General features: G+C 24.2%; 1 protein-coding gene across 16 annotated transcripts in view; it reads left to right on the top strand.

Moving 5' to 3' along the window:
* LOC136088880 (mucin-22-like) overlaps nucleotides 1-27,754 on the top strand; it is a 68,930-nt gene that overhangs the window by 8,450 nt on the left and 32,726 nt on the right. For 5 of the 16 annotated variants that reach the window (XM_065813923.1, XM_065813918.1, XM_065813919.1 and 2 more), the window contains 5 exons: nucleotides 3,424-3,453; nucleotides 7,318-7,347; nucleotides 11,212-11,241; nucleotides 15,106-15,135; nucleotides 20,967-20,996. In XM_065813923.1, coding sequence (XP_065669995.1) covers nucleotides 3,424-3,453; nucleotides 7,318-7,347; nucleotides 11,212-11,241; nucleotides 15,106-15,135; nucleotides 20,967-20,996 — 150 coding nt within the window. The remainder of the gene's footprint in view (nucleotides 1-3,423; nucleotides 3,454-7,317; nucleotides 7,348-11,211; nucleotides 11,242-15,105; nucleotides 15,136-20,966; nucleotides 20,997-27,754) is intronic. The other 11 variants (XM_065813914.1, XM_065813910.1, XM_065813920.1 and 8 more) reach the window with 9 other exon arrangements.

Here is a 27,754-nt window from a genome sequence, read left to right as displayed (position 1 = left end):
TGTGATAAATTAAACTTCAATTGACAAGTTTTTGTTCTTCTATATTATAACCATGTAAAGTTAATGACTTAATTAATGTTTGACGATTTTTTTTTAATTTTTTATTTTAATCATTGCTCTTTCTGCTTGTTTAACAATGTATATTTTTAAGTTTAAATCATAAATATAATGTTTATGTTTCTATGTCATTATCTCTATGTATTTTTTTTTTCTATGTGTTTTCTCCATTGAATTGATTTTCCTTGTTTTATTGTAGAAAATAATTAGTATATATTCAATATATATTATTTAATACTCATTTATATTCAAAGAGAAACATCCTGTTTTTATAATGAGATACTAATTTTTTTTTAAATTTTTAAATTGAAAAAAAAAAAGAGCTTTACCTAGAAATAAGTTTTTTGGTATAAACAGAACGTTGTTGTAAATTAAACTCTTTCCTATTGTTTAAATTGATTTCACTTACTTTTCATAGCATATAAATTGAATTCAATTTTTGAGCTCATAATTGAAAACATGTTTTGTATTTAAGCTGGAGGCCACAGTTAATGAACAAGGAACATCTCAATGTATCTGTTTTTCATCATTCTATATGCATATTTTATTGTCGTAACAATTTTGAAATGTTACCAGAACTTTTAAAAACTTCAAAAATTGAGAATATTAATAAATTTTTTTGTAACAAAGCTTGTATTTTTATTTTATTTGCTTAAATTCACTTATTCAATGTTAAATATTTTTCATGTTATTTGGTTGAACGTATAATTATGGTTTAGAAACTTTGTTTTTTACTTATTGTTCTCTGCTAGTATAACAATGTATTGCTTAAAGGGTAAATCAATGAAATTATTCAGATTTTCGTGTCAATATTTGTTTTTCTTTTAATATCTATTCCTGATTTTCTTGAAGCAACTGTTTTTTTTTTTTGTATTTCAATATATACATATAAATCCTTATTTAAAAACTAAACTAGAATAGGTTTTTTTTTTTTTTGAAAAGGGATACTTTTTTGTTTTCTTTTAAATTTTTTTTAATAATTAGCATTTTATTACAAAAAGTTGAGGTTGAAAGTTCTTGTAAAATTAACATTTAACATGGTTAAAATGGCATTCACAAATTTATCATAACATGTAAATAGGAATCAGTTTTTGAATTTGTAATTCAAAAACTGACTCCTATTTACATGTTATGATATATTTGTGAAAGCATTTAAAACGGTGTGAAATTATTTACAGCGTTTTAAATGCTTTCCTTGCTTCTATAAATATCTTAAGTCTATATTGATTTGTTCCTATAATTAACTTATTATGTTTAACATATAGTTAGCGCTTCAAAACATTGTTTTCCACTTATAGTGTTCTGCTTGTATAAAAATATATTTCATTTAGTATAAATTAATAATACTATTTCTACTTTGGCTTTAATTTAGTAGACCCTTATTAAAAATCAAATAAATCATTTTTTCAATTAAACATTTTTTAAGTAATATGCCTATGGTAATTTACGAATTTCAAGTTAGTTTTATGAAAAAATATAGCTAACGCCATTAAAAATCATTTTTTTAATAAAGCAGTATAAGTAAATTTTTTAATTTTTGCATAGCAATGCTTTGTTTATTCCGTTGCTATACAGCTGAAAAGGAAATTATACCATATAGTATATCGTATATTTTTTAATATAAAATACCAGATGTGGTGATTGCAACTCTAAAACTACTTTTTGTTTATTGATTAATACTTTGGGTACATTTGTGTGGGTTTTATTGAAATTCCGAACAAGAGTTGCTGTTTTCTGAATCACTCTACATTTATCCTATCACTTTGATTAAATAATATTAGTAATGGAAAGTAATGGAAAAAAAAAAAATTAAGGCTTATTAAAAACCTTATACTCTTTAATGGAAACCAAAATCAATCAACAATCCATGCAGCTGAAGAAAATGTATCTAATTTGCATAAAATTTGAATGTATCATTGCAAACAAAAAATTAAAAATGGACATGTGCACATCCAGTTCCAGCAGTAAATAATGTGTAAAAATTATAACTAATGGTTTTGTAAATAAAAATGATAGTTCTGCTCATTAGGATCAGTTCAATGTTACAAATGACTGCTAGATCTTTATGAACACCGTCATATGAGATGAACTGATAGCTGCCATTGTTTGCTATCAAAAGTTTTCTATATTACCTTTATGATATTGATATTGCTTATAACACTGTCTCCTAATTTCATTCAGAAGTTTTATTCTACCAAAACTGTAAACAAAACAGCAGCAATGAAGTTTTGATGTTTATTTAAGTACAATATTAGTTTTTTTAGAAATGGATAAAGAATACCATAGTATAGAAAAGTTTTGTGGTTTTAGGAACATGTTTGATCCCATAAAAATATTTTTTAACTTGATAAACAAAGAAATTATAACAGTTACATAGCTAAAGCTAGCATGAATGTCGCAGCGAAGAAGTTCTGAAAATAAGTTTATATTCTGAAAATAAAACTTTAATGAGCACACAGTAGTTGATGATGATATCTCTTATGGTGCATAATAGTTTTAGTTTTTTCTTTTTATTTGAAGAACTATATGCTTTATTTTGTTTGAATGTGTTTTTCTCAGTTTACTAAAATTCACGATTTTCCGGTGAATATCTCATGATTTTTTTAATCGATTTCCATGAAGTTTTTCGGGATTTGTTCCTTTTGTTGTTATGGATGTCCTCTACCACTTTTATGACGATATTATAATCCGATTATAATAATGTTTTTATACCAACATATGGTCAAAAACGCCTCGTTTTTTCCTCTTTGAGTGTTATTCTTGTGAAAAAAAATCTGTTCGGTATATTTTTTCGACTTTGGTACAGGATCCTCTTTATAGTAATGAAAGTAAATTTAGATAATTTCATGTTAGTAGCTTTAATAGTTTAGTAGAGATGATCACCGCAACAAGATGATGATATTTTGAGCTTTCTATGACCAAATAGATTCTAAAAGCAAAAAAAAAATTTTTTTTTTTAATTTTGTCATTAAAGAGTAAATTTTAATCAATTTAGATTTTTGAAGGGTTTGATTTGATTAGCGGTCTACCAAAACCCTAATATTAAAGTTTTGTTTTTGTTTTTAATTTCTTTTCGTAATTTTGTAAAGAAAAATGTACTTGCTGTGTTTTAATTTATAAACATATCAATTTTTGTGTATACAAAAATGAGACTTGATTTTTTTTAACAAAGATAATTTTTTTGTTTTATTGTTTAATTGTCAAAAAAATCAGCAGTTTTTAATAAAAGTTTTAAAGTATGAGCTAAATGTTGTTGTAAAATCAACTCTTTAATTACGTTTAAACAGAATTCACACATTTTTTATAACATTAAAATGAGGATTTAATACTTTAGCTGGTAATAATTAAATAAGTTTTGTATTTAAGGTGAAGAAACAACAATACCACCAACTGCAGGTATCTGTTTTTTATCATACTTAAACCATTTGGTAATGTTACTTTTAAAATTGTGATAAAATAGTAATAAATGTTTTTATAATAATGTTATAAATATTATATATATTATTTTGTATTTGCTTATAAAGTTATTCAAAATCTTGTACGTTAAGTCAGTTAACATAATAGCTTTGAATGAAAGTTTACTAAACTTAATTTATAAACTGTAGATGTGCCTCATTCAAATAAGGTTTTACTTTGTTAAAGTCAAACATATTTTATTGTATTGCAATCTCTTTGAAATGTAAACAATAAATACAACGTTTGTTTTTTTAATATGTATATTTATGGTTTATTGATATGACAACGTTTTACAATATATTCTTTATCAAATTGAGTTTATTTTCTTGTTTTTATCTTTATACTTATGTTTTTACTTTTTGTTGTTATTCGATTTTAATATGTGATAAATTAAACTTCAATTGACAAGTTTTTGTTCTTCTATATTATAACCATGTAAAGTTAATGACTTAATTAATGTTTGACGATTTTTTTTTAATTTTTTATTTTAATCATTGCTCTTTCTGCTTGTTTAACAATGTATATTTTTAAGTTTAAATCATAAATATAATGTTTATGTTTCTATGTCATTATCTCTATGTATTTTTTTTTTCTATGTGTTTTCTCCATTGAATTGATTTTCCTTGTTTTATTGTAGAAAATAATTAGTATATATTCAATATATATTATTTAATACTCATTTATATTCAAAGAGAAACATCCTGTTTTTATAATGAGATACTAATTTTTTTTTAAATTTTTAAATTGAAAAAAAAAAAGAGCTTTACCTAGAAATAAGTTTTTTGGTATAAACAGAACGTTGTTGTAAATTAAACTCTTTCCTATTGTTTAAATTGATTTCACTTACTTTTCATAGCATATAAATTGAATTCAATTTTTGAGCTCATAATTGAAAACATGTTTTGTATTTAAGCTGGAGGCCACAGTTAATGAACAAGGAACATCTCAATGTATCTGTTTTTCATCATTCTATATGCATATTTTATTGTCGTAACAATTTTGAAATGTTACCAGAACTTTTAAAAACTTCAAAAATTGAGAATATTAATAAATTTTTTTGTAACAAAGCTTGTATTTTTATTTTATTTGCTTAAATTCACTTATTCAATGTTAAATATTTTTCATGTTATTTGGTTGAACGTATAATTATGGTTTAGAAACTTTGTTTTTTACTTATTGTTCTCTGCTAGTATAACAATGTATTGCTTAAAGGGTAAATCAATGAAATTATTCAGATTTTCGTGTCAATATTTGTTTTTCTTTTAATATCTATTCCTGATTTTCTTGAAGCAACTGTTTTTTTTTTTTGTATTTCAATATATACATATAAATCCTTATTTAAAAACTAAACTAGAATAGGTTTTTTTTTTTTTTGAAAAGGGATACTTTTTTGTTTTCTTTTAAATTTTTTTTAATAATTAGCATTTTATTACAAAAAGTTGAGGTTGAAAGTTCTTGTAAAATTAACATTTAACATGGTTAAAATGGCATTCACAAATTTATCATAACATGTAAATAGGAATCAGTTTTTGAATTTGTAATTCAAAAACTGACTCCTATTTACATGTTATGATATATTTGTGAAAGCATTTAAAACGGTGTGAAATTATTTACAGCGTTTTAAATGCTTTCCTTGCTTCTATAAATATCTTAAGTCTATATTGATTTGTTCCTATAATTAACTTATTATGTTTAACATATAGTTAGCGCTTCAAAACATTGTTTTCCACTTATAGTGTTCTGCTTGTATAAAAATATATTTCATTTAGTATAAATTAATAATACTATTTCTACTTTGGCTTTAATTTAGTAGACCCTTATTAAAAATCAAATAAATCATTTTTTCAATTAAACATTTTTTAAGCAATATGCCTATGGTAATTTACGAATTTCAAGTTAGTTTTATGAAAAAATATAGCTAACGCCATTAAAAATCATTTTTTTAATAAAGCAGTATAAGTAAATTTTTTAATTTTTGCATAGCAATGCTTTGTTTATTCCGTTGCTATACAGCTGAAAAGGAAATTATACCATATAGTATATCGTATATTTTTTAATATAAAATACCAGATGTGGTGATTGCAACTCTAAAACTACTTTTTGTTTATTGATTAATACTTTGGGTACATTTGTGTGGGTTTTATTGAAATTCCGAACAAGAGTTGCTGTTTTCTGAATCACTCTACATTTATCCTATCACTTTGATTAAATAATATTAGTAATGGAAAGTAATGGAAAAAAAAAAAATTAAGGCTTATTAAAAACCTTATACTCTTTAATGGAAACCAAAATCAATCAACAATCCATGCAGCTGAAGAAAATGTATCTAATTTGCATAAAATTTGAATGTATCATTGCAAACAAAAAATTAAAAATGGACATGTGCACATCCAGTTCCAGCAGTAAATAATGTGTAAAAATTATAACTAATGGTTTTGTAAATAAAAATGATAGTTCTGCTCATTAGGATCAGTTCAATGTTACAAATGACTGCTAGATCTTTATGAACACCGTCATATGAGATGAACTGATAGCTGCCATTGTTTGCTATCAAAAGTTTTCTATATTACCTTTATGATATTGATATTGCTTATAACACTGTCTCCTAATTTCATTCAGAAGTTTTATTCTACCAAAACTGTAAACAAAACAGCAGCAATGAAGTTTTGATGTTTATTTAAGTACAATATTAGTTTTTTTAGAAATGGATAAAGAATACCATAGTATAGAAAAGTTTTGTGGTTTTAGGAACATGTTTGATCCCATAAAAATATTTTTTAACTTGATAAACAAAGAAATTATAACAGTTACATAGCTAAAGCTAGCATGAATGTCGCAGCGAAGAAGTTCTGAAAATAAGTTTATATTCTGAAAATAAAACTTTAATGAGCACACAGTAGTTGATGATGATATCTCTTATGGTGCATAATAGTTTTAGTTTTTTCTTTTTATTTGAAGAACTATATGCTTTATTTTGTTTGAATGTGTTTTTCTCAGTTTACTAAAATTCACGATTTTCCGGTGAATATCTCATGATTTTTTTAATCGATTTCCATGAAGTTTTTCGGGATTTGTTCCTTTTGTTGTTATGGATGTCCTCTACCACTTTTATGACGATATTATAATCCGATTATAATAATGTTTTTATACCAACATATGGTCAAAAACGCCTCGTTTTTTCCTCTTTGAGTGTTATTCTTGTGAAAAAAAATCTGTTCGGTATATTTTTTCGACTTTGGTACAGGATCCTCTTTATAGTAATGAAAGTAAATTTAGATAATTTCATGTTAGTAGCTTTAATAGTTTAGTAGAGATGATCACCGCAACAAGATGATGATATTTTGAGCTTTCTATGACCAAATAGATTCTAAAAGCAAAAAAAAAATTTTTTTTTTTAATTTTGTCATTAAAGAGTAAATTTTAATCAATTTAGATTTTTGAAGGGTTTGATTTGATTAGCGGTCTACCAAAACCCTAATATTAAAGTTTTGTTTTTGTTTTTAATTTCTTTTCGTAATTTTGTAAAGAAAAATGTACTTGCTGTGTTTTAATTTATAAACATATCAATTTTTGTGTATACAAAAATGAGACTTGATTTTTTTTAACAAAGATAATTTTTTTGTTTTATTGTTTAATTGTCAAAAAAATCAGCAGTTTTTAATAAAAGTTTTAAAGTATGAGCTAAATGTTGTTGTAAAATCAACTCTTTAATTACGTTTAAACAGAATTCACACATTTTTTATAACATTAAAATGAGGATTTAATACTTTAGCTGGTAATAATTAAATAAGTTTTGTATTTAAGGTGAAGAAACAACAATACCACCAACTGCAGGTATCTGTTTTTTATCATACTTAAACCATTTGGTAATGTTACTTTTAAAATTGTGATAAAATAGTAATAAATGTTTTTATAATAATGTTATAAATATTATATATATTATTTTGTATTTGCTTATAAAGTTATTCAAAATCTTGTACGTTAAGTCAGTTAACATAATAGCTTTGAATGAAAGTTTACTAAACTTAATTTATAAACTGTAGATGTGCCTCATTCAAATAAGGTTTTACTTTGTTAAAGTCAAACATATTTTATTGTATTGCAATCTCTTTGAAATGTAAACAATAAATACAACGTTTGTTTTTTTAATATGTATATTTATGGTTTATTGATATGACAACGTTTTACAATATATTCTTTATCAAATTGAGTTTATTTTCTTGTTTTTATCTTTATACTTATGTTTTTACTTTTTGTTGTTATTCGATTTTAATATGTGATAAATTAAACTTCAATTGACAAGTTTTTGTTCTTCTATATTATAACCATGTAAAGTTAATGACTTAATTAATGTTTGACGATTTTTTTTTAATTTTTTATTTTAATCATTGCTCTTTCTGCTTGTTTAACAATGTATATTTTTAAGTTTAAATCATAAATATAATGTTTATGTTTCTATGTCATTATCTCTATGTATTTTTTTTTTCTATGTGTTTTCTCCATTGAATTGATTTTCCTTGTTTTATTGTAGAAAATAATTAGTATATATTCAATATATATTATTTAATACTCATTTATATTCAAAGAGAAACATCCTGTTTTTATAATGAGATACTAATTTTTTTTTAAATTTTTAAATTGAAAAAAAAAAAGAGCTTTACCTAGAAATAAGTTTTTTGGTATAAACAGAACGTTGTTGTAAATTAAACTCTTTCCTATTGTTTAAATTGATTTCACTTACTTTTCATAGCATATAAATTGAATTCAATTTTTGAGCTCATAATTGAAAACATGTTTTGTATTTAAGCTGGAGGCCACAGTTAATGAACAAGGAACATCTCAATGTATCTGTTTTTCATCATTCTATATGCATATTTTATTGTCGTAACAATTTTGAAATGTTACCAGAACTTTTAAAAACTTCAAAAATTGAGAATATTAATAAATTTTTTTGTAACAAAGCTTGTATTTTTATTTTATTTGCTTAAATTCACTTATTCAATGTTAAATATTTTTCATGTTATTTGGTTGAACGTATAATTATGGTTTAGAAACTTTGTTTTTTACTTATTGTTCTCTGCTAGTATAACAATGTATTGCTTAAAGGGTAAATCAATGAAATTATTCAGATTTTCGTGTCAATATTTGTTTTTCTTTTAATATCTATTCCTGATTTTCTTGAAGCAACTGTTTTTTTTTTTTGTATTTCAATATATACATATAAATCCTTATTTAAAAACTAAACTAGAATAGGTTTTTTTTTTTTTTGAAAAGGGATACTTTTTTGTTTTCTTTTAAATTTTTTTTAATAATTAGCATTTTATTACAAAAAGTTGAGGTTGAAAGTTCTTGTAAAATTAACATTTAACATGGTTAAAATGGCATTCACAAATTTATCATAACATGTAAATAGGAATCAGTTTTTGAATTTGTAATTCAAAAACTGACTCCTATTTACATGTTATGATATATTTGTGAAAGCATTTAAAACGGTGTGAAATTATTTACAGCGTTTTAAATGCTTTCCTTGCTTCTATAAATATCTTAAGTCTATATTGATTTGTTCCTATAATTAACTTATTATGTTTAACATATAGTTAGCGCTTCAAAACATTGTTTTCCACTTATAGTGTTCTGCTTGTATAAAAATATATTTCATTTAGTATAAATTAATAATACTATTTCTACTTTGGCTTTAATTTAGTAGACCCTTATTAAAAATCAAATAAATCATTTTTTCAATTAAACATTTTTTAAGCAATATGCCTATGGTAATTTACGAATTTCAAGTTAGTTTTATGAAAAAATATAGCTAACGCCATTAAAAATCATTTTTTTAATAAAGCAGTATAAGTAAATTTTTTAATTTTTGCATAGCAATGCTTTGTTTATTCCGTTGCTATACAGCTGAAAAGGAAATTATACCATATAGTATATCGTATATTTTTTAATATAAAATACCAGATGTGGTGATTGCAACTCTAAAACTACTTTTTGTTTATTGATTAATACTTTGGGTACATTTGTGTGGGTTTTATTGAAATTCCGAACAAGAGTTGCTGTTTTCTGAATCACTCTACATTTATCCTATCACTTTGATTAAATAATATTAGTAATGGAAAGTAATGGAAAAAAAAAAAATTAAGGCTTATTAAAAACCTTATACTCTTTAATGGAAACCAAAATCAATCAACAATCCATGCAGCTGAAGAAAATGTATCTAATTTGCATAAAATTTGAATGTATCATTGCAAACAAAAAATTAAAAATGGACATGTGCACATCCAGTTCCAGCAGTAAATAATGTGTAAAAATTATAACTAATGGTTTTGTAAATAAAAATGATAGTTCTGCTCATTAGGATCAGTTCAATGTTACAAATGACTGCTAGATCTTTATGAACACCGTCATATGAGATGAACTGATAGCTGCCATTGTTTGCTATCAAAAGTTTTCTATATTACCTTTATGATATTGATATTGCTTATAACACTGTCTCCTAATTTCATTCAGAAGTTTTATTCTACCAAAACTGTAAACAAAACAGCAGCAATGAAGTTTTGATGTTTATTTAAGTACAATATTAGTTTTTTTAGAAATGGATAAAGAATACCATAGTATAGAAAAGTTTTGTGGTTTTAGGAACATGTTTGATCCCATAAAAATATTTTTTAACTTGATAAACAAAGAAATTATAACAGTTACATAGCTAAAGCTAGCATGAATGTCGCAGCGAAGAAGTTCTGAAAATAAGTTTATATTCTGAAAATAAAACTTTAATGAGCACACAGTAGTTGATGATGATATCTCTTATGGTGCATAATAGTTTTAGTTTTTTCTTTTTATTTGAAGAACTATATGCTTTATTTTGTTTGAATGTGTTTTTCTCAGTTTACTAAAATTCACGATTTTCCGGTGAATATCTCATGATTTTTTTAATCGATTTCCATGAAGTTTTTCGGGATTTGTTCCTTTTGTTGTTATGGATGTCCTCTACCACTTTTATGACGATATTATAATCCGATTATAATAATGTTTTTATACCAACATATGGTCAAAAACGCCTCGTTTTTTCCTCTTTGAGTGTTATTCTTGTGAAAAAAAATCTGTTCGGTATATTTTTTCGACTTTGGTACAGGATCCTCTTTATAGTAATGAAAGTAAATTTAGATAATTTCATGTTAGTAGCTTTAATAGTTTAGTAGAGATGATCACCGCAACAAGATGATGATATTTTGAGCTTTCTATGACCAAATAGATTCTAAAAGCAAAAAAAAAATTTTTTTTTTTAATTTTGTCATTAAAGAGTAAATTTTAATCAATTTAGATTTTTGAAGGGTTTGATTTGATTAGCGGTCTACCAAAACCCTAATATTAAAGTTTTGTTTTTGTTTTTAATTTCTTTTCGTAATTTTGTAAAGAAAAATGTACTTGCTGTGTTTTAATTTATAAACATATCAATTTTTGTGTATACAAAAATGAGACTTGATTTTTTTTAACAAAGATAATTTTTTTGTTTTATTGTTTAATTGTCAAAAAAATCAGCAGTTTTTAATAAAAGTTTTAAAGTATGAGCTAAATGTTGTTGTAAAATCAACTCTTTAATTACGTTTAAACAGAATTCACACATTTTTTATAACATTAAAATGAGGATTTAATACTTTAGCTGGTAATAATTAAATAAGTTTTGTATTTAAGGTGAAGAAACAACAATACCACCAACTGCAGGTATCTGTTTTTTATCATACTTAAACCATTTGGTAATGTTACTTTTAAAATTGTGATAAAATAGTAATAAATGTTTTTATAATAATGTTATAAATATTATATATATTATTTTGTATTTGCTTATAAAGTTATTCAAAATCTTGTACGTTAAGTCAGTTAACATAATAGCTTTGAATGAAAGTTTACTAAACTTAATTTATAAACTGTAGATGTGCCTCATTCAAATAAGGTTTTACTTTGTTAAAGTCAAACATATTTTATTGTATTGCAATCTCTTTGAAATGTAAACAATAAATACAACGTTTGTTTTTTTAATATGTATATTTATGGTTTATTGATATGACAACGTTTTACAATATATTCTTTATCAAATTGAGTTTATTTTCTTGTTTTTATCTTTATACTTATGTTTTTACTTTTTGTTGTTATTCGATTTTAATATGTGATAAATTAAACTTCAATTGACAAGTTTTTGTTCTTCTATATTATAACCATGTAAAGTTAATGACTTAATTAATGTTTGACGATTTTTTTTTAATTTTTTATTTTAATCATTGCTCTTTCTGCTTGTTTAACAATGTATATTTTTAAGTTTAAATCATAAATATAATGTTTATGTTTCTATGTCATTATCTCTATGTATTTTTTTTTTCTATGTGTTTTCTCCATTGAATTGATTTTCCTTGTTTTATTGTAGAAAATAATTAGTATATATTCAATATATATTATTTAATACTCATTTATATTCAAAGAGAAACATCCTGTTTTTATAATGAGATACTAATTTTTTTTTAAATTTTTAAATTGAAAAAAAAAAAGAGCTTTACCTAGAAATAAGTTTTTTGGTATAAACAGAACGTTGTTGTAAATTAAACTCTTTCCTATTGTTTAAATTGATTTCACTTACTTTTCATAGCATATAAATTGAATTCAATTTTTGAGCTCATAATTGAAAACATGTTTTGTATTTAAGCTGGAGGCCACAGTTAATGAACAAGGAACATCTCAATGTATCTGTTTTTCATCATTCTATATGCATATTTTATTGTCGTAACAATTTTGAAATGTTACCAGAACTTTTAAAAACTTCAAAAATTGAGAATATTAATAAATTTTTTTGTAACAAAGCTTGTATTTTTATTTTATTTGCTTAAATTCACTTATTCAATGTTAAATATTTTTCATGTTATTTGGTTGAACGTATAATTATGGTTTAGAAACTTTGTTTTTTACTTATTGTTCTCTGCTAGTATAACAATGTATTGCTTAAAGGGTAAATCAATGAAATTATTCAGATTTTCGTGTCAATATTTGTTTTTCTTTTAATATCTATTCCTGATTTTCTTGAAGCAACTGTTTTTTTTTTTTGTATTTCAATATATACATATAAATCCTTATTTAAAAACTAAACTAGAATAGGTTTTTTTTTTTTTTGAAAAGGGATACTTTTTTGTTTTCTTTTAAATTTTTTTTAATAATTAGCATTTTATTACAAAAAGTTGAGGTTGAAAGTTCTTGTAAAATTAACATTTAACATGGTTAAAATGGCATTCACAAATTTATCATAACATGTAAATAGGAATCAGTTTTTGAATTTGTAATTCAAAAACTGACTCCTATTTACATGTTATGATATATTTGTGAAAGCATTTAAAACGGTGTGAAATTATTTACAGCGTTTTAAATGCTTTCCTTGCTTCTATAAATATCTTAAGTCTATATTGATTTGTTCCTATAATTAACTTATTATGTTTAACATATAGTTAGCGCTTCAAAACATTGTTTTCCACTTATAGTGTTCTGCTTGTATAAAAATATATTTCATTTAGTATAAATTAATAATACTATTTCTACTTTGGCTTTAATTTAGTAGACCCTTATTAAAAATCAAATAAATCATTTTTTCAATTAAACATTTTTTAAGCAATATGCCTATGGTAATTTACGAATTTCAAGTTAGTTTTATGAAAAAATATAGCTAACGCCATTAAAAATCATTTTTTTAATAAAGCAGTATAAGTAAATTTTTTAATTTTTGCATAGCAATGCTTTGTTTATTCCGTTGCTATACAGCTGAAAAGGAAATTATACCATATAGTATATCGTATATTTTTTAATATAAAATACCAGATGTGGTGATTGCAACTCTAAAACTACTTTTTGTTTATTGATTAATACTTTGGGTACATTTGTGTGGGTTTTATTGAAATTCCGAACAAGAGTTGCTGTTTTCTGAATCACTCTACATTTATCCTATCACTTTGATTAAATAATATTAGTAATGGAAAGTAATGGAAAAAAAAAAAATTAAGGCTTATTAAAAACCTTATACTCTTTAATGGAAACCAAAATCAATCAACAATCCATGCAGCTGAAGAAAATGTATCTAATTTGCATAAAATTTGAATGTATCATTGCAAACAAAAAATTAAAAATGGACATGTGCACATCCAGTTCCAGCAGTAAATAATGTGTAAAAATTATAACTAATGGTTTTGTAAATAAAAATGATAGTTCTGCTCATTAGGATCAGTTCAATGTTACAAATGACTGCTAGATCTTTATGAACACCGTCATATGAGATGAACTGATAGCTGCCATTGTTTGCTATCAAAAGTTTTCTATATTACCTTTATGATATTGATATTGCTTATAACACTGTCTCCTAATTTCATTCAGAAGTTTTATTCTACCAAAACTGTAAACAAAACAGCAGCAATGAAGTTTTGATGTTTATTTAAGTACAATATTAGTTTTTTTAGAAATGGATAAAGAATACCATAGTATAGAAAAGTTTTGTGGTTTTAGGAACATGTTTGATCCCATAAAAATATTTTTTAACTTGATAAACAAAGAAATTATAACAGTTACATAGCTAAAGCTAGCATGAATGTCGCAGCGAAGAAGTTCTGAAAATAAGTTTATATTCTGAAAATAAAACTTTAATGAGCACACAGTAGTTGATGATGATATCTCTTATGGTGCATAATAGTTTTAGTTTTTTCTTTTTATTTGAAGAACTATATGCTTTATTTTGTTTGAATGTGTTTTTCTCAGTTTACTAAAATTCACGATTTTCCGGTGAATATCTCATGATTTTTTTAATCGATTTCCATGAAGTTTTTCGGGATTTGTTCCTTTTGTTGTTATGGATGTCCTCTACCACTTTTATGACGATATTATAATCCGATTATAATAATGTTTTTATACCAACATATGGTCAAAAACGCCTCGTTTTTTCCTCTTTGAGTGTTATTCTTGTGAAAAAAAATCTGTTCGGTATATTTTTTCGACTTTGGTACAGGATCCTCTTTATAGTAATGAAAGTAAATTTAGATAATTTCATGTTAGTAGCTTTAATAGTTTAGTAGAGATGATCACCGCAACAAGATGATGATATTTTGAGCTTTCTATGACCAAATAGATTCTAAAAGCAAAAAAAAAATTTTTTTTTTTAATTTTGTCATTAAAGAGTAAATTTTAATCAATTTAGATTTTTGAAGGGTTTGATTTGATTAGCGGTCTACCAAAACCCTAATATTAAAGTTTTGTTTTTGTTTTTAATTTCTTTTCGTAATTTTGTAAAGAAAAATGTACTTGCTGTGTTTTAATTTATAAACATATCAATTTTTGTGTATACAAAAATGAGACTTGATTTTTTTTAACAAAGATAATTTTTTTGTTTTATTGTTTAATTGTCAAAAAAATCAGCAGTTTTTAATAAAAGTTTTAAAGTATGAGCTAAATGTTGTTGTAAAATCAACTCTTTAATTACGTTTAAACAGAATTCACACATTTTTTATAACATTAAAATGAGGATTTAATACTTTAGCTGGTAATAATTAAATAAGTTTTGTATTTAAGGTGAAGAAACAACAATACCACCAACTGCAGGTATCTGTTTTTTATCATACTTAAACCATTTGGTAATGTTACTTTTAAAATTGTGATAAAATAGTAATAAATGTTTTTATAATAATGTTATAAATATTATATATATTATTTTGTATTTGCTTATAAAGTTATTCAAAATCTTGTACGTTAAGTCAGTTAACATAATAGCTTTGAATGAAAGTTTACTAAACTTAATTTATAAACTGTAGATGTGCCTCATTCAAATAAGGTTTTACTTTGTTAAAGTCAAACATATTTTATTGTATTGCAATCTCTTTGAAATGTAAACAATAAATACAACGTTTGTTTTTTTAATATGTATATTTATGGTTTATTGATATGACAACGTTTTACAATATATTCTTTATCAAATTGAGTTTATTTTCTTGTTTTTATCTTTATACTTATGTTTTTACTTTTTGTTGTTATTCGATTTTAATATGTGATAAATTAAACTTCAATTGACAAGTTTTTGTTCTTCTATATTATAACCATGTAAAGTTAATGACTTAATTAATGTTTGACGATTTTTTTTTAATTTTTTATTTTAATCATTGCTCTTTCTGCTTGTTTAACAATGTATATTTTTAAGTTTAAATCATAAATATAATGTTTATGTTTCTATGTCATTATCTCTATGTATTTTTTTTTTCTATGTGTTTTCTCCATTGAATTGATTTTCCTTGTTTTATTGTAGAAAATAATTAGTATATATTCAATATATATTATTTAATACTCATTTATATTCAAAGAGAAACATCCTGTTTTTATAATGAGATACTAATTTTTTTTTAAATTTTTAAATTGAAAAAAAAAAAGAGCTTTACCTAGAAATAAGTTTTTTGGTATAAACAGAACGTTGTTGTAAATTAAACTCTTTCCTATTGTTTAAATTGATTTCACTTACTTTTCATAGCATATAAATTGAATTCAATTTTTGAGCTCATAATTGAAAACATGTTTTGTATTTAAGCTGGAGGCCACAGTTAATGAACAAGGAACATCTCAATGTATCTGTTTTTCATCATTCTATATGCATATTTTATTGTCGTAACAATTTTGAAATGTTACCAGAACTTTTAAAAACTTCAAAAATTGAGAATATTAATAAATTTTTTTGTAACAAAGCTTGTATTTTTATTTTATTTGCTTAAATTCACTTATTCAATGTTAAATATTTTTCATGTTATTTGGTTGAACGTATAATTATGGTTTAGAAACTTTGTTTTTTACTTATTGTTCTCTGCTAGTATAACAATGTATTGCTTAAAGGGTAAATCAATGAAATTATTCAGATTTTCGTGTCAATATTTGTTTTTCTTTTAATATCTATTCCTGATTTTCTTGAAGCAACTGTTTTTTTTTTTTGTATTTCAATATATACATATAAATCCTTATTTAAAAACTAAACTAGAATAGGTTTTTTTTTTTTTTGAAAAGGGATACTTTTTTGTTTTCTTTTAAATTTTTTTTAATAATTAGCATTTTATTACAAAAAGTTGAGGTTGAAAGTTCTTGTAAAATTAACATTTAACATGGTTAAAATGGCATTCACAAATTTATCATAACATGTAAATAGGAATCAGTTTTTGAATTTGTAATTCAAAAACTGACTCCTATTTACATGTTATGATATATTTGTGAAAGCATTTAAAACGGTGTGAAATTATTTACAGCGTTTTAAATGCTTTCCTTGCTTCTATAAATATCTTAAGTCTATATTGATTTGTTCCTATAATTAACTTATTATGTTTAACATATAGTTAGCGCTTCAAAACATTGTTTTCCACTTATAGTGTTCTGCTTGTATAAAAATATATTTCATTTAGTATAAATTAATAATACTATTTCTACTTTGGCTTTAATTTAGTAGACCCTTATTAAAAATCAAATAAATCATTTTTTCAATTAAACATTTTTTAAGCAATATGCCTATGGTAATTTACGAATTTCAAGTTAGTTTTATGAAAAAATATAGCTAACGCCATTAAAAATCATTTTTTTAATAAAGCAGTATAAGTAAATTTTTTAATTTTTGCATAGCAATGCTTTGTTTATTCCGTTGCTATACAGCTGAAAAGGAAATTATACCATATAGTATATCGTATATTTTTTAATATAAAATACCAGATGTGGTGATTGCAACTCTAAAACTACTTTTTGTTTATTGATTAATACTTTGGGTACATTTGTGTGGGTTTTATTGAAATTCCGAACAAGAGTTGCTGTTTTCTGAATCACTCTACATTTATCCTATCACTTTGATTAAATAATATTAGTAATGGAAAGTAATGGAAAAAAAAAAAATTAAGGCTTATTAAAAACCTTATACTCTTTAATGGAAACCAAAATCAATCAACAATCCATGCAGCTGAAGAAAATGTATCTAATTTGCATAAAATTTGAATGTATCATTGCAAACAAAAAATTAAAAATGGACATGTGCACATCCAGTTCCAGCAGTAAATAATGTGTAAAAATTATAACTAATGGTTTTGTAAATAAAAATGATAGTTCTGCTCATTAGGATCAGTTCAATGTTACAAATGACTGCTAGATCTTTATGAACACCGTCATATGAGATGAACTGATAGCTGCCATTGTTTGCTATCAAAAGTTTTCTATATTACCTTTATGATATTGATATTGCTTATAACACTGTCTCCTAATTTCATTCAGAAGTTTTATTCTACCAAAACTGTAAACAAAACAGCAGCAATGAAGTTTTGATGTTTATTTAAGTACAATATTAGTTTTTTTAGAAATGGATAAAGAATACCATAGTATAGAAAAGTTTTGTGGTTTTAGGAACATGTTTGATCCCATAAAAATATTTTTTAACTTGATAAACAAAGAAATTATAACAGTTACATAGCTAAAGCTAGCATGAATGTCGCAGCGAAGAAGTTCTGAAAATAAGTTTATATTCTGAAAATAAAACTTTAATGAGCACACAGTAGTTGATGATGATATCTCTTATGGTGCATAATAGTTTTAGTTTTTTCTTTTTATTTGAAGAACTATATGCTTTATTTTGTTTGAATGTGTTTTTCTCAGTTTACTAAAATTCACGATTTTCCGGTGAATATCTCATGATTTTTTTAATCGATTTCCATGAAGTTTTTCGGGATTTGTTCCTTTTGTTGTTATGGATGTCCTCTACCACTTTTATGACGATATTATAATCCGATTATAATAATGTTTTTATACCAACATATGGTCAAAAACGCCTCGTTTTTTCCTCTTTGAGTGTTATTCTTGTGAAAAAAAATCTGTTCGGTATATTTTTTCGACTTTGGTACAGGATCCTCTTTATAGTAATGAAAGTAAATTTAGATAATTTCATGTTAGTAGCTTTAATAGTTTAGTAGAGATGATCACCGCAACAAGATGATGATATTTTGAGCTTTCTATGACCAAATAGATTCTAAAAGCAAAAAAAAAATTTTTTTTTTTAATTTTGTCATTAAAGAGTAAATTTTAATCAATTTAGATTTTTGAAGGGTTTGATTTGATTAGCGGTCTACCAAAACCCTAATATTAAAGTTTTGTTTTTGTTTTTAATTTCTTTTCGTAATTTTGTAAAGAAAAATGTACTTGCTGTGTTTTAATTTATAAACATATCAATTTTTGTGTATACAAAAATGAGACTTGATTTTTTTTAACAAAGATAATTTTTTTGTTTTATTGTTTAATTGTCAAAAAAATCAGCAGTTTTTAATAAAAGTTTTAAAGTATGAGCTAAATGTTGTTGTAAAATCAACTCTTTAATTACGTTTAAACAGAATTCACACATTTTTTATAACATTAAAAGTATTTTTGAATTTATAAGTAGGTATAGATAGAATTTTTTTGATTATAATAAAGTTATTCATGGTTTTAAATTATAACAATTACTTTATCAACAAATAATAGCTTTTAATTCAATGTGACTAAACTCAGTTTCAAAAATTTAGTTTAATCATCGCAATATCTGATTTGTTATTTATGTTATATTATTATTTTCTCAATTAGTTGAACAGATTTAATGGTTTTCTTCCCTATATAAACATCTCAAGCTAATATCAAATTATTAGTCAATTAAATACTTAAGTTAAAATTACTATAGTAATAATTGTTAACTTACATTTACTTATTATTAAATTGTTTTAAGATATTTGGTTGAATATTTAATTATTGTTTTGAAACCTTTTTTTTTACTTATTGTATATTGCTCATGTATTGCTTTAAGTACAAATTTATATTTAGACTTTTATGTCTATATATATATATATTTTTTTTCTTGTAATTTTTTTTTTCACTCTTATCTTAAAACCTTGGACAATGTTTTAAGATAAGAGTGGCATCAGGTTTAGTGACTAGGAGTATGTTTTAACAAAAATTTTGTGTTTCTGCTATCTTGCCATGCATTTCCTTTGGCTAAGAGCTGTCGGATGACGGTAACCTATCATACATTTGTTTTACAATTCTCTTGACCAACAAGTTTTTTGATATGTTATCTAGTTAAAGTAGAAGATGATCCAGAATCAAGTGAAGTTAGTAAGATTTTGCATTTGCATGCTTGTAAAAGTTCTTTTGTTTTCTGCCAAAGACATTATCGAAAAACATATAATTAATAAGAAGATTTGCAAGACCTATTCATTGCAATCTGAAATTAGGAAAACAAGTGAAAGAAATAGACATATGTTATTATGTTGAGCATAAAAGGTTGTTCATAGTTGCATTAACTTTTAAAACATTGTGACACGTAGTTAGATCAACAAAATTCAAAGATAGGGTCAATTATGTATTTTTATTCGTATTTGGTAATGATATGCTATATTGTTGCATTTGTATTGTGTTTAATAAAAAATTTCTGCAATCTCAATAAAACTCTGGTTCTTTTGAGACACCTAAACAACTTCTTTTAATGAATGAACTGTAATTTACAAACCTTCATAAATTTGTAAAACAAATAAACATTTTTAATTTAAAACTCCCATGAAAAGTTTCTTCTTGTTGTTCCATGAATTCTTTCTACAATCTATCATTCTGCTAATTTATCAATCAATACAATTATTATTATCATTATTAAACCTAATGAATCTACTGATTCATTAGGTTATAAAATAGCTTAAAAGATTTTTAAGCCAAAAGTTTTTAGGTTTTAAAATCGGATTCAAAGATTTTTAAGTCAAAATATGGTCAAAAACGCCTCGTTTTTTTCTCTTTGAGTGTTATTCTTCTAAAAAAAAATCTGTTCAGTATATTTTTTTGACTTTGGTACAGGATCTTCTTTATAGTAATGAAAGTAAATTTAGATCATTTCAAGTTAATAGCTTTAATAGTTTAAGAGAGACAATTGCCACAACAAGATGATGATATTTTGAGCTTTCTAAGACCAAATATATTCTAAAAACAAAACAAAAAGATTTTTTCTTAATTTTGTCATTAAAGAGTAAATTTTAATCAATTTAGATTTTTGAAGGGTTTGATTTGATTAGTGGTCTACCAAAATCCTAATATAAAAGTTTTGTTTTTGTTTTTAAATTCTTTTCGTTATTTTGTAAAGAAAAATGTTCTTGCTGTATTTTAATTTATAAACATATCAATTTTTGTGTATACAAAAACAAGACTATCTTGATTTTTTTTAACAAAGATAATTTTTTTGTTTTATTGTTTAATTGTTGAAAAAATCAGCAGTTTTTAATAAAAGTGTTAAAGTATAAGCTAAATGTTGTTGTAAAATAAACTCTTTAATTATGTTTAAACTGAATTCACAAATTTTTTATAACATGAAAAGAGGATTTAATACTTTAGCTGGTAATAATTAAATAAGTTTTGTATTTAAGGTAAAGAAACAACAATAGCACCACCTCCAGGTATCTGTTTTTTATCATACTTAAGCCATTTCGTAATGTTATTTTTAAAATTGTGATAAAATAGTAATAAATGTTTTTATAATGTTATAAATCTCGTATTTGCTTATAAAGTTATTCAAAATCTTGTACGTTAAGTCAGTTAACATAATAGCTTTGAATGAAAGTTTACTAAACTTAATTTACAAATTGTAGATTAAATTTCACAACATCAGAACTGCTTTTTTATGGTATGATGAACTTTTTAAATTCTGGTCACAGTTTTTAATGCTACATTTAGTCCTCTATACTTTTTTATAGTAAAAGTTAAATTGTTGTGAGTATGTGCCTCATTCAAACAAGGTTATACTTTGTTAAAGTCAAACATATTTTATCGTATTGCAATCTCTTTAAAATGTAAACAATAAATACAACTTTTTTTTTTGAATTTATATATTTATGCTTTATCGATATCACTACGTTTTACAATATATTCTTTATCAAATTGAGTTTATTTTCTTGTTTTTATCTTTATACTTATGTTTTTACTTGTTGTTGTTATCAATTTTAATATGTGATAAAGTAAACTTCAATTGACAAGTTTTTGTCAATTGAAGTTTACTTTTATTATAACCATGTAAAGTTAATGACTTAATTAATGTTTGACGATTTTTATTTATTTTTTATTTTAACCATTGCACTTTGCTTGTCTAACAATGTATATTTTTAAGTTTAAATCATAAATAATGTTTATGTTTTTATATCATTATCTCTCTCTATATATATATTTTTCTATGTGTTTTCTCCATTTATTTGGTTTTCCTTGTTTTATTGTAGAAAATAATTAGTATATATTCAATATATATTAATAAATACTCATTTTTATGCAAAGAGGAACATCCTGTTTTTATAATGAGATACTAATATTTTTTTAATTTTTAAATTGAAAAAAAAAAAGAGCTTTACCTAGAAATAAGTTTTTTGGTATAAACAGAACGTTCTTGTAAATTAAACTCTTTCCTATTGTTTAAATTGATTTCACTTAATTTTCATAGCATATAAATTGAATTGAATTTTTGAGCTCATAATTGAAAACATGTTTTGTATTTAAGCTGGAGGCCACAGTTAATGAACAAGGAACATCTCAATGTATCTGTTTTTCATCATGCTATATGCATATTGTCGTAACAATTTTGAAATGTTACCAGAACATTTAAAAACTTCAAAAATTGAGAATATTTAGTTTTTTTGTAACAATGCTTGTATTTTTGAATTTATAAGTAGGTATAGATAAAATAATTTTTTTTTATAATAAAGTTATTCATGGTTTTAAATTATAATAATTACTTTATTAACAAATAATAGCTTTTAATTCAATGTGACTAAACTCCGTTTCAAAACTTTAGTTTAGTCATTGCAATATCTGATTTGTTATTTATGTTATTCTTTATTTTTCTTAATTAGTTGAATAGATTTATATGGTTTTCTTCCCTATATAAACATCTCAAGCTAATATCAAGTTATAAGTCAATTAAATACTTAAGTTAAAATTACTATAGTAGTAATTGTTAACTTACATTTACTTATTATTAAATTGTTTTAAGATATGTGGTTGAACGTTTAATTATTGTTTTGAAATCTTTTTTTTTACTTATTGTATATTGCTCATGTATTGCTTTAAGTACAAATTTATATTTAGACTTTTATGTCTATATATATATATTTTTTTTTCTTGTAATTTTTTTTGTAGTAACTGTTTTTTCTATATTAGTAACTAAATATTAGCGCAAAATAGATATAAAATAAACTGATTTGTATTTGAAACCAAGCTAAAAGATACAAAAAAAGTTTTTTGAAATTGTAAATTATTTAAATAACTAGATTTTTTATCTATATTCAAAAACCTTGGATAATGTTTGAAGATAAGAGTGGCATCCGGTTTAGTGACTAGGAGCAAGTTTCAACAAAAAGTTTGCATTTCTGCTATCTTGCGAAGCAATTCCTTTTGGCTAATAGCTGTTGTATGACGATTACCAATCATACATTTGGATATGTTGTCTAATTAAAATAGTAGTCACAAAAAAAGTTGCCACAGTTATTTATACAAAGAAGTGAAGAAACTAATGAATCCTACATTCTTTTTCTAAAATTCGATTTTTTAATTATTTCTTCAGTAGTTGACTGCCATTGTCTTAGATTAAACTCAATATGACCAGTGTGGGATTTTGCACAATAAAAATGCTCCTCAACATATAAAAGCACAATTTTTTTCACAGAAAATTGATCCAAAAGTTTGCAATAATTTTCAGGATTCTTTTGATGAAACAAGCTAAATAATAACAAGCACTTACATAACCTGATTCTGTTAATTTACTTTTGAGAATGCGGAAATTGCCACAATCCACATAGCCTTTGGTATATTTTTAAATATGATGTAAATATCTCAGCTGTAAATATCTCATTTAATATCTAAATTAAATATGCAGTATCTCATTTAATATTTTAAATAATATAACAATTATTTTGTATATATATTAGGGTGGAGACTTTTTTACAACACATATGTCCTATGTTATTTTCTAATGAACAATTATGTATAACAACATAAAATCATATTCATTTGCATTATTTTTTCAAAAAGATCATCCACCAATAAAAAACAAAAATATCTCTAATCATTAAAACAATATTGTATTTGTATTTGCAGTTTGTAATTAATTTTCTTTTTTTTACATCTTAATATTAGACAAAATAAGTTTTAAATTAAGTTTCTCAGAGTTTATACATCTTGGCAAGTCTTGAGCAACTTTTAGTGCTTTTTCAGCACATATATTACTGCGCTGGATGTTTGCAATAATTGATGCTTCTTTAGTCCAATGCATTTTCAAGCAAGTAAGAGCTTTCTGGCTATTACCAACTTTCTTGATATCTTCTTCAAAATTACTAAAATCATTTTCATTAAAAATATGTTTTCCAAACCATATTTTGTGCAAGTTACCACTTACAAAATTACAAACTACTTCATGTTGTTCTCTAGACAAGTTAACAAGAAAATAACTTAAAAATGCGTAAATTTCTCTTGAATTCCGTCTTGCACAGTAAAGAGATTTATTAGGAAAATTAATTTTAATTTTAAAATTATTAGTAATTTATTAGGAAAATTAATTTTAGGAAAATATCCATTTTCTTTATAAAAACGATATGCTTTGCTTAGATCATAAAGCAATTTCATATCATCTCTCCATTATAAAATTTTGCAGTTTAATGAAGGACCGCTGTTATCAAATGCTTCAACAAGATTTTTTTAATTTTCAAAAATGAATTTAATAAAAAAATATTGTAAGTCAGGTGAAGAAGCCTTTTCAGGCAACAGAATCAATGACCAACTTCAAAACTCTGTCCAGAACATGATGTTGACATGAAACATACTGTAGGTTATCAAATCCAAGGTCACTAAACTTTTTTTGTAGTCTAGTTACTGTCCTTTTTTTTTTTTACCAGTATTAACAGCAGTTGTATCTGTTATAATCATTTCTATACAATTCCATAAATCAAGAGTCAATAATTTTAACCAATCCATTAAAAATTGTGCTTTACCATCTTTTAAGATAAGAACAGCTAATTTTACTTCCTTTGTACCATTTTTAAGAACCACTACTTGGTGTTCATTATAGTTAAAATATTTTCCTTTAAAGTGGATACACCAGTTTTCATTTTTAATGCATGATATATGACCTTAAAGTTATCTTTATTTTGTCACTAAATTACAGTTCCTAGGTGTTACTATTTAGGTGTTATAATATTATTGGTTTACCTTACATCATTTTTCTAGTTTTATCCATATTTGATTGTTTAGAATTAAACTTTTTATCGTGCATTTGTTATGGTCTCAAATATATGTTAATTCGGACCGTAGAGAAAACCTTATTTTAAAATATGTTTTCCCGCTGTTTACATTAATTTTGTATTTGGTATATTTTTAATGTTACTCTATTTAATTAAATACCATTTTAACCGAAAATTGTCTGTTTTTCTTTTATTGTATTTTTTACTAAAATATTATTTCATATAAGTTTTACTCTTTGTCAACCTCGATTTAGTTATGTTCTTTGTTGATGAAGTTTTTTGTATCGTTTTTGTTGTGGTCTCAATAAAACGTTTAATTCGGACCATAGAAAAAACTCGTAGTTTATATATATATATATTTATATGTGTATGTGTGTGTGTGTATGTATGTATATATGTATCATATATATGTATGTATGTATGTATGTATGTTTGTAGATGTACGTGTGTTTGTATATATGTAAATATGTATGTGTATGTATATATATGTGTATATATATATTGTGTGTGTGTGTATGTATATATATATATATATATATATATATATATATATGTGTGTGTGTGTGTGTATATATATATGTATATATATATATATATATATATATATATATATATATATATATATATATATATATATATATATATATATATATATATATGAGCAATTCTTTTTGACTAGCGGCTTTCAATATGTTTTGTTGATGGGCGTCTTTTTGTTGTTGTTTTGTTATGGTCTCAAAATTACGTTTAATTCGAACGTAAAGAAAAGGTTACTTTTTCGGAAACTTCGATTTAGATATGGTCTCAAAGTTATCTTAAATTTAGACCGTTAAGAAGGCTTTACTTCTAAACAATATTTTTCTCGCTTCGTACATCCTTTTTATATGACGACTAATATTATTGCTTTATCACCCAAAATAATTTTTTAACCACTTATTTGGCTAAACTTTATCTGGTCTTACTTTAGTGTTTAGTTTATCTTATTAAACTATTTTTTGGTATATTATTTATCCGCTGATTTTCATATTTTACCATTATCAAGGAACTTTTGTGCTATATTGTATTACATTCATTACTCAGCTTTGTTATAATTTTTACATGCACAATTTTCGTCTTTTATTATTATTCAGAGAGTTTCTTATATACTTCACTACATTTTTAAATCTTTACATTTTTGTAGGCGATATATATATATTCCACTTTGTCATATATTACTTGATTTTTAGTTATGATTTTAAGTTGCGCGGGTGGTTTCATTTTCTAACACTTTAGATTGGTTAACGAAATTCGAATGAAGTACCTATGACAGCGTTAGAGTTTTTTAAAGACTCTATTGTGTTTTATTTAATTTTAAAAGGGTTTTTAATAGGGTATATTGCCATTTGATTGTTTTGGATTTATTTGTGCTGGATGTACCTATATGGTTTAAATGGTTTTAGGGGTTAATTTATTAGTATTTTCTGTTTACACACTTTAGTTGTTTTAGTTTTGTTTTTGGTGTTTTTATTTGACTTTTAATTTATTGTTCTTAGTTTTTTCTACCGGTGGTATAGTAAGTGATTTATTTTATTATTTTTATTTATATTGTGCAGTAGATCGACACTTTCTATATCGTATCATCAAAAAAATATTTGTGTTTTACAAATTTGGGAGTGGTTGGGTTTTGGCTATTTGTAGTGAATCCTTTTTTACTGCAGTATGGAATAGACGTAAGTCGCGGGGTAAAGCATAAGTGGCGATGGCGTTTGTCTGACGGGATAAACTAGTTATAAGTGCTGATCCTCATCGAAACGCCAGTAATAATAGATGCGACTCTGAGGAGATGTTTATTACTTAATCACGACACAAATTATGTTTAAACATTGGCATTAATGTTTTTTTTCCATTCTGAGGCCTTTCATTGTTGTATGCATAATGTATTTTTTGTTTTATTTATTTTTTGTTTGGTGATATATTTTTTGTTTATCTTAGTTTATATTAGTATTTTTATATTAATTTATTTTTTATTATTATTGTTATTACTGTTTAGGTGCATTTACTGTCTTATTTATATTTTAAATATTCCTTTATTAATCTTTATTTTTGTCTTGACAACTGTCAAAATATACTTTGTTTGAAAAATTATTCTCCTTTATTCTAATGTACTTCATTTCTTTCCTCAGGCGTTCACTGCTCGTGTGTGTCCATTCTGCGAATTTTATATATGTCAGAATTATATATATGCCAAAGTTTATAAATAATTTTAACCAATCCATTAAAATTTGTGCTTTACCATCTTTTAAGATAAGAACAGCTAATTTTACTTCCTTTGTACCATTTTTTAGAACCACTACTTGGTGTTCATTATAGTTAAAATATTAATCATCAAAGTGGAGGCACCAGTTTTCATTTTTTAATTTTTTTTATATGACATTTTTAAGTTTTTTGCTTCTCTCATAGTATATATTATTGAATAATTAGGTGTTTCTATATCTGATCCAATATATTTAACTAAAAAATTGCACACCGCTGCAACTTTTCTTGATGATAACTTTGCTGCTGTTAATAATTTCAAAACTGATGAATTTGTGCAATACCTCCTCATTCTGGAGTTAGTATCAGATATTGGTGTGTCAAAGCATTTATCCCCACTAGTCTCAATAACCATAGTATCAGAATCGGTAATAATATCAATATTTTAGACCAGTATTAATATTAGTATTTTAGATGAGCTTTCGTTTTGGATGTTTCTGATTCTCTTTGATGGATGAATTTTTGTTGGGTCAGCTACTTTATTAGAACAATAGCTTGCTCTTCCTTGTGTTTCTATCTGTATATTGTAAAAATTTTTGTCTTTACTTGAAAGGTGTGGGGCTACCTTTCAAATCAGTAGTATCAAACACTTGAGTAAAAGTAGTGTTAACTGATTTTTTTGGTTATTTACTTAAATATTTATC

This window comes from Hydra vulgaris, chromosome 12 (assembly GCF_038396675.1).
Source record: "Hydra vulgaris chromosome 12, alternate assembly HydraT2T_AEP".
Lineage (NCBI taxonomy): Eukaryota > Metazoa > Cnidaria > Hydrozoa > Anthoathecata > Hydridae > Hydra > Hydra vulgaris.
Note: the sequence above shows the minus strand (reverse complement) of the source record. Positions and strands in the feature narration are given on the sequence as shown.